At 42.3% G+C, this 13,168-nt stretch overlaps 1 protein-coding gene across 1 annotated transcript in view; it reads left to right on the forward strand.

The window, feature by feature from the left end:
* The window catches only part of EPHX1 (epoxide hydrolase 1), an 18,607-nt gene extending 7,751 nt beyond the window's left edge, over positions 1–10,856 (forward strand). The window contains exons 3-9 of the mRNA XM_053939646.1: positions 796–976; positions 3,120–3,347; positions 4,164–4,293; positions 4,925–5,139; positions 7,192–7,300; positions 8,273–8,398; positions 9,809–10,856. Coding sequence (XP_053795621.1) covers positions 796–976; positions 3,120–3,347; positions 4,164–4,293; positions 4,925–5,139; positions 7,192–7,300; positions 8,273–8,398; positions 9,809–10,034 — 1,215 coding nt within the window. The 3' untranslated portion in view covers positions 10,035–10,856. The remainder of the gene's footprint in view (positions 1–795; positions 977–3,119; positions 3,348–4,163; positions 4,294–4,924; positions 5,140–7,191; positions 7,301–8,272; positions 8,399–9,808) is intronic.
* Positions 10,857–13,168: the final 2,312 nt, after the last annotated feature.

Consider the following 13,168-nt stretch of genomic DNA (forward strand, 5'->3'; position numbering starts at 1 on the left):
CCTAATTTCTCAGCAAAGCCTGGGTTTTTTAACACTTTGCTTACCCTTCTTAGTAATATCAAGGGACATTGGTCTCCATTTTGTTTTCCCCTTACACTGCAGGCACTAAGATGGATAATTTCTAACTTAAAAATGATTGAGCCGGATTAGATTTCCAGACCTACCTTTCAGCTACTCTGTGGTTCTGTTTGCAGTAGGAAGGGGCTCTTAACTCAGTCCTTCCCTGCGGAGGGACTTTGGAGTGATCTTGCAGTGTCACCAGCATCCCCTATAGCCCTGGAGTGCAGTGGGAAGGCGACTGTTATTGTTATTCCAGACTGGCAAACTTCAATTTCAGTCTGGTTTCACCAACTTTCTGTCTATGCAAAATCCTTCTTAATGTTTCCTGGTGAAGATCTCCCACCTCTGGGTTTGGGAAAGAAAGGAAAAGGTTTGGGCCAGATCCATGCATTGACTGTGAGGGAAGTACCCTGGAAAGGCAGCAAGACTTACCCCTTGAAGCCACAGCAGCACCAGCAGGACATCTTGCCCTCTGTGGTTCTCAGCCTGGCAGACAGGTTAGGCAGCCCGGCAGAACAAAGGCTGGGAACAGCTGTGAGTGGAAGAGGAAGAAAGCCACCTGCAGGAGGAAAAGAACGGGAACAGCTGACGGAGCATCCGCAAAAGGCACTGGGGTCTAATTAGAGATGTTATTTCTATTGTTCTCGTTCCCTGTGGGAATAACTAGAAACCACACACAACCCAAGACAGCAGACACAAGTGTTTTTAATGTCTCTTCTCTCTCTTTCTCTGTAGGATTTATTCAGGAGACTTGACCAGGCTCGATTCACTGAGCCACTGGAGAACAGTTGCTTCCATTATGGAACTAACTCGGTGCATCTCAGGAAGGTTGTGTCCTACTGGAAAAACCAGTTCAATTGGAAGAAACAAGTTGAAGTCCTCAACAAGTACCCACAATTCAAAACAAAGATTCAAGGTGTGCTGCTTTTCCCCTTAAAATATAAATTTGTCTGCAAAGGAACTTGGTAGGAAGAAAGCTCTGGTTGTGTCACAGGGCCTTCCCTCCCTGGCTGGATCGTTGGCATCACTGCTGAAGGAGCAGGGAACTCCTTGGTTGTAACTGAAGCCTTTAGGACAAGGAATGACAAATGGAATTCCCTGTGCATGAGCAGGCTGTCAGCTGGTGTTAACAGGAGCCAAGCACGAGTGTTTGGAAGCAGAAGTGGATCTTAAGATGTACACATGTTCTCTGCCTTGCATGCAGTCATGCAAAAATTCCCACAGATGTCTCCTCATGCTCCGTGGAGCTGCCCAGCTGCTGCTGTCACGGTGAAGCCATCAGCCTGGCAGCCTTCCTCAGCTGGCCAGGCTGGCCCTGCCTGGCAGGGCAGGTGTGCTCTGCTGCACCTCTTGAGGCATCCCCAGGCCTAGGAGTGCACAATGCCTCTGCCCTGGGGTTGATGTGCTGCCAGGTGTGAGGGAATCGTTTCTCTTCATTCATTCTTTCCAAACAGTTCATTCAGCCAAGGTCTGCTGGTGCTGGAACTTGGTCAGACTGGGCTTTTTAAAATACCTGATTTAGGGTGGTGCTCGGGTCCAGTTGTAGGTCTAGAGCACAGCAGGCAATTGTCTCACATGATGGCAAAATTTAACCTTAACAGGATATTTTGTTCTGTTTTTACTTGCACCCATGATTGTGTGTTATTTCAAAAGGTGCACTTTGCCATAGTATTTTAAATGGATTTGGGACAATAAATGGTGTTACATAGTGGTTAGAGCTTAAAGCACTTATTTAAATGATGGTTAGTGCTGAAAAGATAAAACCAGAAAGTCTTCCCTTAAAAAAGAAGAAAAAAGCACGATCTGAGACAAGAAAGGGAGAAGCAGCTAAGGACAATGCACTATGTATATGAATGGGAAGGGAAATTTCTGAGTTGGGAAAGATTACAGAGAGGAGATATGAAAAGACAAGGTCAAACATGCTGTGTATCAGATTCCTGCTTTCTGTCATCACTTGAAAGCCTTTCAGAGAATGCAGAGAAGTGTCAAGGATGGGGAAATCTCAAGTAAGTGAAAGACGGTGGCATTGCTGGTGAACTGGAGTTGATGTGAGTAAAACATGCTTAAATACATCAAGAAATGAGGCATTCAGGCTCTGATGGGAACAAATTCCTGTTTCCTGGAAAATAAATCCCTGAGTTAGGTTGAGGAAGAGCAGCTCACCTGAAGCAGGCAGTGCAATGCTGTGTGAAGCTTTCCTGCTGGAAAGAGTCAAAATGGAAACCACATTGCAGATTTTACCTTTCACTAAACAGGCTGGTACTAGAACATAGGTTTCTGTTTTGGTTTACTCACTTAAAGAGATACTGAAAGCTTTTAACAAATGGTAGGAAACAACTACAAAAATGAACACTTTAACACTCCTTTAGCAAGGCATAAAATCCTCAATTTGGCATGATTGGTTTATCAGCAGTTAAGATGTGTGACCTGATTACAGGAGGCTTCCACAGACAGAGAATATTTAGTGAAGGCTTTTAAAATTCCTTTCGTGCAGCATTTAGAGTCAGTGGCTGGGGACAGAAACCAGACATGTTCAAATGAAAAGTAAGGCATGCACAAAATGAGGGAAGTGATTCATGCCCCCAAACAAACAGCTGCACATCGTGATGGATTCCCTATCTCTTTGTGCCTTCAAACTGCAGTTGTAGGCCTTTCAGGAAGAAAAATCTCTGGCTGACTGAAGCCTATCCTTTGCCACGTAGCAACATTTGGGTAAAATTTAAGGGTACTTGGGCTAAATGATGTAATTGTCTCCTCTGCCTTTAAGCTGTGTGAGTCACTGTGTTACCATTGGTAGATTGCTTCACTTCTATGTCTTAATTTGCCAATTTATTTTAAAACAGAAATAGCCAACCTAATTTGGCTGCTGTGATGCTTAATTGCCCATTATGAAGTACTTTAAGGTCCTTAGATAAACGTATCCAGAGAGGTGCAGTGTGTTTGCACGCTCACCAAAAAAAAAAGGACTGGAAAAAAATCTTTATTCGTAATCTGTTCTGTGATTAGTTTCCGTGTCATGGTAAATTTGGGCATGCTAATTAATGATTTTATTTTTACAGGCATTGATATCCATTTTGTTCATGTAAAGCCTCCTCATTTGCCTGAAGGCAAGGCTGCAAAGCCACTATTAATGGTTCATGGTTGGCCTGGCTCATTCTACGAGTTTTACAAAATTATCCCTCTCCTGACGGATCCTGCACGTCACGGGCTCGGTGATGAGCACATTTTTGAAGTTATTTGCCCATCTATCCCTGGTTACGGTTTCTCAGAAGCACCCCACAAAAAAGGTATGACACAGGAGAAGAAACTGAACCCTCACAAGCCCAATCTCACAGTGAGGCAGCCTCTGTTAGCAGAACAGCAACTCCTGTTACACACTTTTTGTTTTCCCAGTGAGGAAACAGAGACCCTGTGTGTCGAGTGGGACAACGGAGATAAGGGGGTGACTTCGGGTGACATCACTGGCTAGTTTCTGGAGCAGTGTGTAGATAATTTAAAAGGACCATAAAAAGCAATGAAGTGACAACTCAAGAGTTATAATTGTGTCCATGAATTGTCTGTGAGTGAGCAGGCAGGGTAAATTTAATTTATTACTGTTCCTTTTTGGTGTTTTGCATCCATATTCGACAGCATTGTACAGGTAGGTGAGAAGGAAGAGTTGAAACAAAGCAGTTCATGTATTCACATAGCAGATTGCAGCCAAATACCTGCTTGCTCAGCTTATGCTCTGAGTTATACAATCACAAACTGCAGCAAATTGAGGCAAGGTAGTGTTTAAAGTGATACTTAGTTTACTATTTAATTGCATGTGCAGATGTGGAGAAGGTTGGGTTTGCTTTTCTCTGCTTCCTTGGCTATGATTTCTGTGGTCAGCATTCAGAGCAGTGGAGAGGTCTGCAACAAAGGCTGGAGTTTGTCCTCCTCATGGTTTCTGCTTGCTCTTTGTGCTTGGATGCTGAGCAAGGGCTTGCATACAGTCAGGCATGGAGAAGGGGACTCGTAGCTTTTGAGGAACTTGAACGTTGCCTTGATGTGGAGAATCAGTGCTGCAGGGTCAGAAGTGTGGGTGGAATTAATGCAACAAAAGTGTTCTTTTAATGCAGACTTCAATTCCGTGAGTGCTGCTTCTGTATTTTATGAACTGATGCTCAGACTGGGATTCAATGAGTTCTACACCCAGGGTGGTGACTGTGGATGGCTCATCTGCACCAACCTGGCCCAGATAGCTCCCAGGTGAGTACCCCCTTGGTGCAGCTGTTTACTCTGTGAATAGTTATTTCCTGTGCACTTGGGAGTTCCTGCCCAAGTACTCGCAGTGTAGGTTCTCTCTTTGGTGCTCAGTGTTAAGCAAAGTCCTAAAATTACATACCTTAGTTTTTATTAAATGTTTTTTCTTTCAAACAATAGTGCAGTAGTTTTGTAGTGGCCTTGCTGAGGCCTGGAGTGGGACAAGTAAAGAAAAAAAAAGGAGGATTTTTGGCTTAGTGTCCTGGAATGTGTGCTGATTACTGACAGTTGTCCCTTTTCATGTTGACTTTTCATTTTTGTGTGAAAAGCTGCACTACAAAGGGCAGCTGAGGTAATGATGTAATTAACAGCCTGGAATTCAAGTATGTCCATTTCTGTTAATAACATTTTAAATGTTACAGGTCACAGCACCAAGCCTGGCAGAGTTCAAGAAGCGTTTGGGCAACGCTCTCAGGCACATGGTGTGATTTTTGGGGCTGTCCTGCGAAGGGCCGGGAGTTGGACTTTGATGATCCTTGTGGGTCCCTTCCAACTCAGGATATTCTGTGATTCTAAATACAACAACTTTGAGCTTTTGTTAAGTTCATGTTAACTTGTGGGGTTTTTTTGTCTTTAGCCATGTGAAAGGTCTCCATTTAAACATGGTCTTAGTTTCGAAGCTGGGACTCTCTCACCTGCTCTCCATCCTGCTGGGCCGGTACTTCCCAGGGCTCTTTGGATTCCAGGATGAAGATGTCAGGAGGATGTTCCCCTTCTTGAAGAAATGGCTTTACAAGATCTTGTCTGAGTTTGGCTACGCTCACATACAGACTACAAAACCGGATACTGTTGGTAAAACAAACAAACAAAAAACAACCCTAAAAAATAACCTTTTTGGAGTTCAGGATACCTAAGTCTCTTCACTTTAGTTGTACTTTCATAGAAACAAAATGTACTGCTTAAAATATGCAGAAAATAGGGTTTTTTTTTTTGCAGTGTATCTGCACATCCAAACTGAGCATGCTCCAAGTGCCACTGACCTCATTTTCCAGTTTTCATAAATAAAATAGATAGTTTAATATTTTTCCACTTCTGCTATCACTGAGGACTGTAATTCCATTTCAAATGCAGCTCTGCTGAGAGCACAAGATAATTTCTTCTCCAAGAATAGATCATATTCAAGTAATGTAAACTACAAGAAGCTTTTAGCTGTCTCAGCACACAATAGTAGCTTATTTATTATAGCGATAAGTAATACCTGAGAAGTAAAATCAAATTCCACTTTCACTCATTGTTCTGAATCACTTGCAGACTTTCAAGGAAAAAAATTGTAACTATGATGTTCTTTCTACATGAGCTAGACACTCAGATGGTTTAACTGCTTTAAGTATCTGAGTACTAAGTGTTTCTATTTTAAAAACATCTTTTGTGACTGAATTGGACAACTGAGTCAAGAGTACTGACTACATTTTAGTTTGGTGCAGCAGCAATTCGCTGATGGATTTTATTAAAAATATAGCTAAGGGAAATATTTCTTAATGGTTTTCCATAAGCTTACCTACAGAGGCAGGTATGTTCTTAAAATGTGTAGGCAAAAGGATAATTGTATGGATTTAAAATAATTTTGCTTCTGTCAAGTTTTTGTTTCTAAAAATTGCCAGTCTTCTGTGCTTTAGGAAAGAGAGGGAAGCTGATATCTGAAAGATGCCTAAGCCATGCTCCTTCTCAGTCACAATTCTGGCTGATTATTGTCCTTACCAGTCATGTGTGAGCTGTCAGAGCAGACTGGGAACCAGCAGCCAGTTCATGCTTTGGAGACTGGAGCATTTCTGCAGTTCTCCAAAGGACAAAGAAGAGAGAAGCAGAGTAGTGGCAGGTTCCTGAAAGGAGAAAAACACTCTGAAGAAATTTCTGACAGAAATGGCTGCGTTCCAAGTGCTCTGAGGACCAATGTCAGTTTTTCTCTATGTAAACAGATGCACTCTACTCACAATGAGTAGATGAGAACAGGCTATTGCTTGTTATGTCCAGCAGATCTGTAAAGTGCTCAACAGAACTTTTTCAAACACTTGCAATTTCAGTTATCAATACTAGTTGCTTAATAATTGAAACCCCGCTGTCATGTTTAAATAGCAATTACTGATGAAATTGTGCCAGCTGCAGTGTTAGGCACCTTCCTGGAGGGCTGGGTTGCATGGATGGAACTTCAAATACGTTGCTGTTCCTTGGGAACAGGTTTTTCTCATGTTTTACTGAGAAGCTGGGACAGTTTACAGTTCCTGTATTTCACAGCACTAGGATGTGTGATCAAAGTTCCAAGTGCAGGTGTGTTCTTTCTGTCCAAGAAAAGCAAACTATAAACTCTTTATGAAGGCTTGTTCTACATGAAGGCAGTTTGCTATTGCTAATTCAGAAGATGGACCATTTAGCAGAGCCTTGCTGTTCCTTAATGACTTTCTAATAATCCTTAAAATGTTTTTGCTGTTAGATAATGCTGCAAATCCTCCTGGTCATGTGTAGGCATGTGGGGTTTGGCTCTGTAATGCTGTTTAATACATGACAACTTCCAGATTAATGGAAGCAAACCCTCCTTGGCACATAAAGCTTAATCTTATTAGCTTACCAGAAAAAAAGAAAAGCCAGCAGAAATCCAATACTGTTACATCAGTTCAAAAAATGTTCAGTGTGAGCTAATATAGAGTCTGCTTGTTTGCAGATACTTCCAGTTTATGATTTGGCATGAAATGGCTCCAACTCAATGTACTGTTCTATTTATTTAAGAAAGCAGCTGATGGAACAGCTTTGTAAAGTTACATCCCCTATATTATAACAGGCAGCTTCTCTAACACTCTGAGTTCTGTAGTTAGATATCAGTTACAGTTAAATTTTCCTCCCCCTTTACAGGCTGTGGTTTGAATGACTCTCCTGTGGGACTGGCTGCATACATCTTGGAGAAGTTTTCTTCATGGACTGACATGGAATTCCAGAATCTAGAGGATGGAGGACTAGAGAGGTAAGCCTTTTCTCTCCTGCCATTTTGGATGAGGTGACTAAGCCCAGAATCACAGCTGAAGAGGTTTGTCTGAAGTGGTAACCTCACACCTCAGGGAACCTTTAGTGATCACAGTTGGTGTAGGGCTGCACTCCAGCACACAGAGGGGCAAACAGGCCATGAAGGCTGATGGATTCCCTTCCCACTTCCATCTCCTAGAATAGAAATACACCCTGCAACTCCTGGATATTTAAAACTGATTTATGGGGAAGAATCTCATTAGGACTCAAAATCCAAAATTTTAACCCACATTAAGATGCTGGCAACTCACGATTTATTGTAATACTAACAATTAACTCTCTGTGAATTGGCTTTGGATTGATTGTTACAGCTTTATCTACCTGCCATTTGCTAATAAAGGATTATGTTTAGTGTGCAGCAGAAATCAGAGCTGAAATCCCCTTTGAGAACTACCTGGCAGGAATGGAGAGAGGAGGCATGCCATGGAAAGGCCCAGCTGCAGCAGATTTGCATGGAATGTTTGCCCTGCATACAGCTAATAATTTTATATGAAACATGCACTGTTTACAGCACATGTTGGTGTGTGAGGGCTCTGTTGAGGGCTCACAGTAGCATTTCAGATTATCATTAGTAAATGGCACAAGCTGTTGCATGTGCTGTTCTGCTCCCACCCTCCCAGTCTTTGGACAGGAGAGACAGCCATTCTGGAGCATAAGGTGCTTGTTGGAATCTGCCTTCTGTGTAGGAGTTAAAATGTGACTTCTCAGTTTGTGTCTGAAAGCCTTTAGCATCTTTAATTGGTCACTGGCAGACAGAGGGGGAGGAATAACTTCACCTCTCCACTCTTAACCACTATTTGTTTCCTATAATTATTTTTTCCCCTTACAACCAAACCAAAGTCAAGTCCCTGCTAAAATGATGCAAATCAGTTTTCAGTTCTAATTAAGCAATCTCTTGGGCTTGCCTCTTCAGGAAGTTCAGCCTGGATGATCTGCTCACCAATATCATGATCTACTGGGTGTCAGGCTGCATTATCTCCTCCATGCGTTTCTACAAAGAAAACCTGCAGAAGGGGATAGGCACACAGAAACATGACAAGTAAGTGTGGCTTCTTCTCTTTAAATATTTTGCTCTGATCTTAATTTTATAGTCACATGCCTTATAGATTCCTGAATGCTGAGGAAAAACACTGCTCTCTCACAGTATTCTTCTGCAAGACAGACCAGGTAGTTGATGTACTGTGCTGTGCTTGGAAAACACGGTGCTTAGGCAGGAGTCATGAGCCATCAGTGAGGAGATCTGACTGGAGGCACTGCTTGAGGGCCTCCCATTCATGGTGTATCCATGTACTTCCCGATTTTATTTCAGTTACTGTATCAGTCTGTGACTGAGTCACCCAGTCAGTTTTGTTTAGTTGGTTGTAGTTTTAGTACTTTTCTGGACACACTTTGCCTGTTTCTGCAAAAAGTTGCTTCCTTTGGAAGTGTGCCTGCTGCTGCTCAGACTCTTCAGACAGCAGCTTGGTTGCATGTACTTGTGTCAGCCTGAGTATGAGTGAAAGCTTAAACCTGCCCCGAGGTAATTGCAGCTACAGCTTAGTGCCATGGTATTTATTTAGCTGTAAAATTATGCTCCCAAGAAGCTGACTCAGTTCCTGAAGCCGTTGTGGCTATGCTGTGGGCAGTATCTTGCTCTGGTTCTGCCTGCATGAGATCATGAGATGAGCTGTGTGAGCTTCTAAGTGCCTAGAGGACAGAGTCTCAGAGTCCTGTGTAAAGTTCTGACCTCAGCCTTCCAGTGGCTACATGCCCAACACTTTTTGTATCTATATTTTAAACTTCTGACAATGCAGCTTATGTGTATGGGATATTCAAACCTAGAAAATGTGGCTCTTAAAACAAGCACAGATCATTCACACCCCTCAAATCCAGTTGCTTCCTTACACTTCCTAATGTGAAGAATATTTCGTAGTGTGCATTTGTGCCAGTTAAAAGCAAGAGCTATTTTACAAGGTATAGTCTCACATATTGAAATATTGCTTCTGAACTAGTGTAGATTATTAGTATTCCTCTCTTCTTTCCCCCTATGAAGTAATTATTCTCCTGCCTACCCTCCAGTTGTCCTGCCAGGCTTAGCATATTTGAGTGGTTATCTTCTCTCTAAATCTCTCTCCAGCTCTTATCAAATTGTGTGCTTGCCCATCAATTTGAGCCCTGTGTGCAACAAGAGGAAATTTGCTGCCCACCATCTCCTAGGGGCTTCTGAGCCTCATGCCCTGGATCATCTGCAAAATTGCCTTAATATCACTGTATGCAAAACAAAAAAAAAAAAAAGAGGTTTTTTTTCCTCAGGAATCAGAGTGATGTCTGCAGTTTTAGGATCTGGAAGTCAAATTTTTAATGCCTAACAAGAGTGTACCCAACTGTTCAGAAACATTTCCTTGGGACTTTGGATTTGTTGCAGATGTAAGTGTTTGGAAGATTACAGTGATTCTCTCTCCTCTCTCAGGCTCACAGTACAGGTACCCACTGGCATTGCTGCCTTCCCTAATGAAATCCTGCACATACCCCAGGCTTGGGCCAGGAAGAAATACACCAACATTGTCTCCTTCCACTTCATGCCTCGAGGTGGCCACTTCGCAGCTTTTGAGGAACCTGAACTTCTTGCTAAAGATATTCTGCAATTTGTTGACAAAGTAGAGAAAGAGCAACTCTGGAAAAAGAAAGGGGAATAACTTCCCTAAGAAAAAGCAGGGTAATTACTTTTAGCTTAGCACATGTACAGGGCTTACTAAGTCTGCTACTGTATATCCATGTAATTAGATCTTATTGTTGACCAGATGTGAGCAAGGACAGAAAGAAAAATGCAGTGTATCTGCATGAGATACTGCCATGGGGACCAGCAGATTTTGGGATGAGTTATTTTTTGTTCAGCTAGGCTCAGAAAGTAGCATGAAGAATACTTGGGTATCTCCAGAAATGTGTTCTGTAGTATTCTTGACTCTTGCTTTGAGATTGAAAAATAGACCTCACAACTACTAACATACCTAGTAACAGTTAAATTGTTATGAAAGCCTTTTTTTTTTTCATGGCAGCAGTAAAATTTGGATTGCTGTGAGTATGAAGTTCCTCCCATAAAAGAGCAGGGAGCAGCCTGGCAGACCTAACTTGAAAGAGTGCATCAATGAATCAGCATTGATGATCTACAGTATCTTTAAACTGCCTTCTGCTGGCTGCCTTTCTCTTCCAGCCTGGGCTCTAAAGCAGCTTCCTGGCTGTGAAGAAGCTGGACTGCCCTGTGCCAGGCTCCTGGGATATGTGAGGAGCAGCTGAAAGACACAGGTGCCTGTAGCTCAGTCCAGGAGGTGGGGCTGGGTAGAGTAACTACAGCCTCAGCTACCTCTGCACTGAATTTGTACTCTCAAATCATAGCCCTACGTAGGCTCAACACACTGTGGCTTTGCACTGCTTTGGCAGAGTATTGTAAATACCTCTTACCAAAGAATAAAAATGCTATTAATTCAAAATTAAAAGTGCATTAAATTTTTAATAACTCCTGTGTGATTCTTTTAATTATTTTAACAACTGATATTTTGCTTGGTACCAGCTAGGAGAATCATCGGCTCAGAACCTCTCAATTCTGTATTCCATCTGTCACAGAGGTCAGAATGAAGGCAAACTACTCAAAGAAAATTGAAGGGCTGTATGGCTTTACCAGCTCCTGTCCCTAGTGTGTGCAGCTGAGCTTCGAACAGGTTTTAAACCATCTCCAGATGACTGATTTTTGTGTGGTTTTGTTCTCCAGACACTTCTGATGTCCTTCTCTACTTCTGAAGGCACAGGGAAATACAATCTATCAATAATACTTGCATGGATTAGTATTATTTCACAATATTAATTGAAATGGAAGCTAAGATCAGCAACTCAACAGATCCAAGCTCCATCCTACAAGGGTTTAGATTCAAGCATACCACACAGTTTGTTTCACAGGAGGCAAGAGGACTCTCCTGCTGGGCACATCCAAATCCTAGTGCTGAAAGCCACCACCAACCATGACAAAAAAATCATTGGGGCAGATGGGCTGCAGAGAAGCCTGGTTCAGTTTTCTGAGCAGAGGTGAGACCTCTTGCTTCCTTTCCTCTGCCTGCTGCACCTGGATGCCAGTAGAGTAACACAGAGGAGCTCTTAGGTCTCCCTGCTAGATTTGATCCTCAAGCTGTTCTTCAGTTAAGACAGCTACTTGCTTCTGGAATAGTAGTGAGCACTAATTCCATGCTTACTTGTAAATGCTTTCATTCAGTCAAAATTTGTCTTCACATTTGCAAAATGTTGTGTGATGCAGGCCAATCTGTTTTGCACACTCAGGAAGAAAACACAGAGTCATTCCCTTTAAAATAAGCTCTTCGTGGAGAAGACCCTCCCCAAACTTGTTTCAGGAGCAGTATGGTGAAAGAGGGTTCCTTATTCAGGAGGAATTGGCTCACCTCTGACAAGAACAGCTGCTACAGGCACCACTGCACACCCTCCTGCACAAGCCTGTCCTTGGCCTGCTCTGCACACCAGGTAAGTGATCTTCAGGGTTTGATAACCTGCTGTCTGAGAGAGAGACAGATTAGGACCTAAAAGTTCTAGATTTTAGGAGCTTAAAAATTATAATTAGCAGAGTTTGTTCTGAATTTTGATGTAACACTTCTCAAACCTTAAGCCCACAGCTATCAGCAGCTGTTACTCATCACCTACTTACTTAGAGTTAGATAAAAATGCAGTGAAATACTATGACAAAGTGAAAAAGTATGACATTAGCTATACAGTAGCTGTAAAACCTGCCCTCAGTTCCTCTTCCCTTTTCAAAATAACCCTCTGGTTTTAGCAAAACACAGCCAATCCCACTGCCTCTAGTGCAAGGTTTAACACTAATGAACTGTCTGTGAGGCAGTGGTAGCATCTCCATCTCATCCTCAAGTGAGCAACTCCCCCAGGAGCCTGAAATCTGGATTTGACAAGCACCTTGAGAGAATCGAGATTCACTTCTGATACTCTCTGGTACTGGCTACAGGCAATTACTTGGTACAGATAACCAGAAATAGTTTGAACATTTCTGTTAGCAAATAACTGCACATCAGACTATTGCAATAATAATAAGCAGTACAAAAGGAGTCCCTGCTCTGTTACAATTGTTCTTATTGGCCAGCTGAGGACCTGCCATTCAGCCAGGGAATTTTCTCTAAAAAGGTCAAGTGTGATGCTCTTGGGCTGGCTGAGCTGTTTCTTGGCAATAAGGCTCTGAAGGAATAGCTACATCCTTCAGCATAACACAGAATATGGTGACACTTTGATGCTCAAAACATTATGTTTTGCTCCAGGACCATTTCTTAGTGAAGCTTCAATTTCTGGCCCAAAGTTGCTCCAAAGTGTCTGCTCAAAGAAACTGCTGTCCTAAAAGCCCTGCCACATTAAGTTGCTCCAAAACAAGCATTTATCCCATGCTGAAACCAGAAGCAGCTGACCCAAACCCTGCTTTTTAATTATCCAGTTATAGCTCATTAAGAGTCTCGATAAGGGGTTTGGAACCATGGAGATGCCACTGAAAATAAACAACTTGTACTCTTCCTACCCAGCTGAAGTGCTTTGGAAAGCGTCTGCTTCTGGTATGGAAAAAGACAACAAGTAAGGTCATAATCTTCTCATACAGTTCCAGATAAACAAACTCCCACTACAACCAAATTTGACTTCTGATTTTTAAACTGCAAACTGAAAAATCCAAGTCACCATATGCAGCCTTTGGACATCTTACACAACAAGACAGGACTTCATATACATTAAACAAAAATGTCAGGCATTACCCAGATCATGAATGGAAAAAAAATAT

This window comes from Vidua chalybeata, chromosome 3 (assembly GCF_026979565.1).
Source record: "Vidua chalybeata isolate OUT-0048 chromosome 3, bVidCha1 merged haplotype, whole genome shotgun sequence".
Lineage (NCBI taxonomy): Eukaryota > Metazoa > Chordata > Aves > Passeriformes > Viduidae > Vidua > Vidua chalybeata.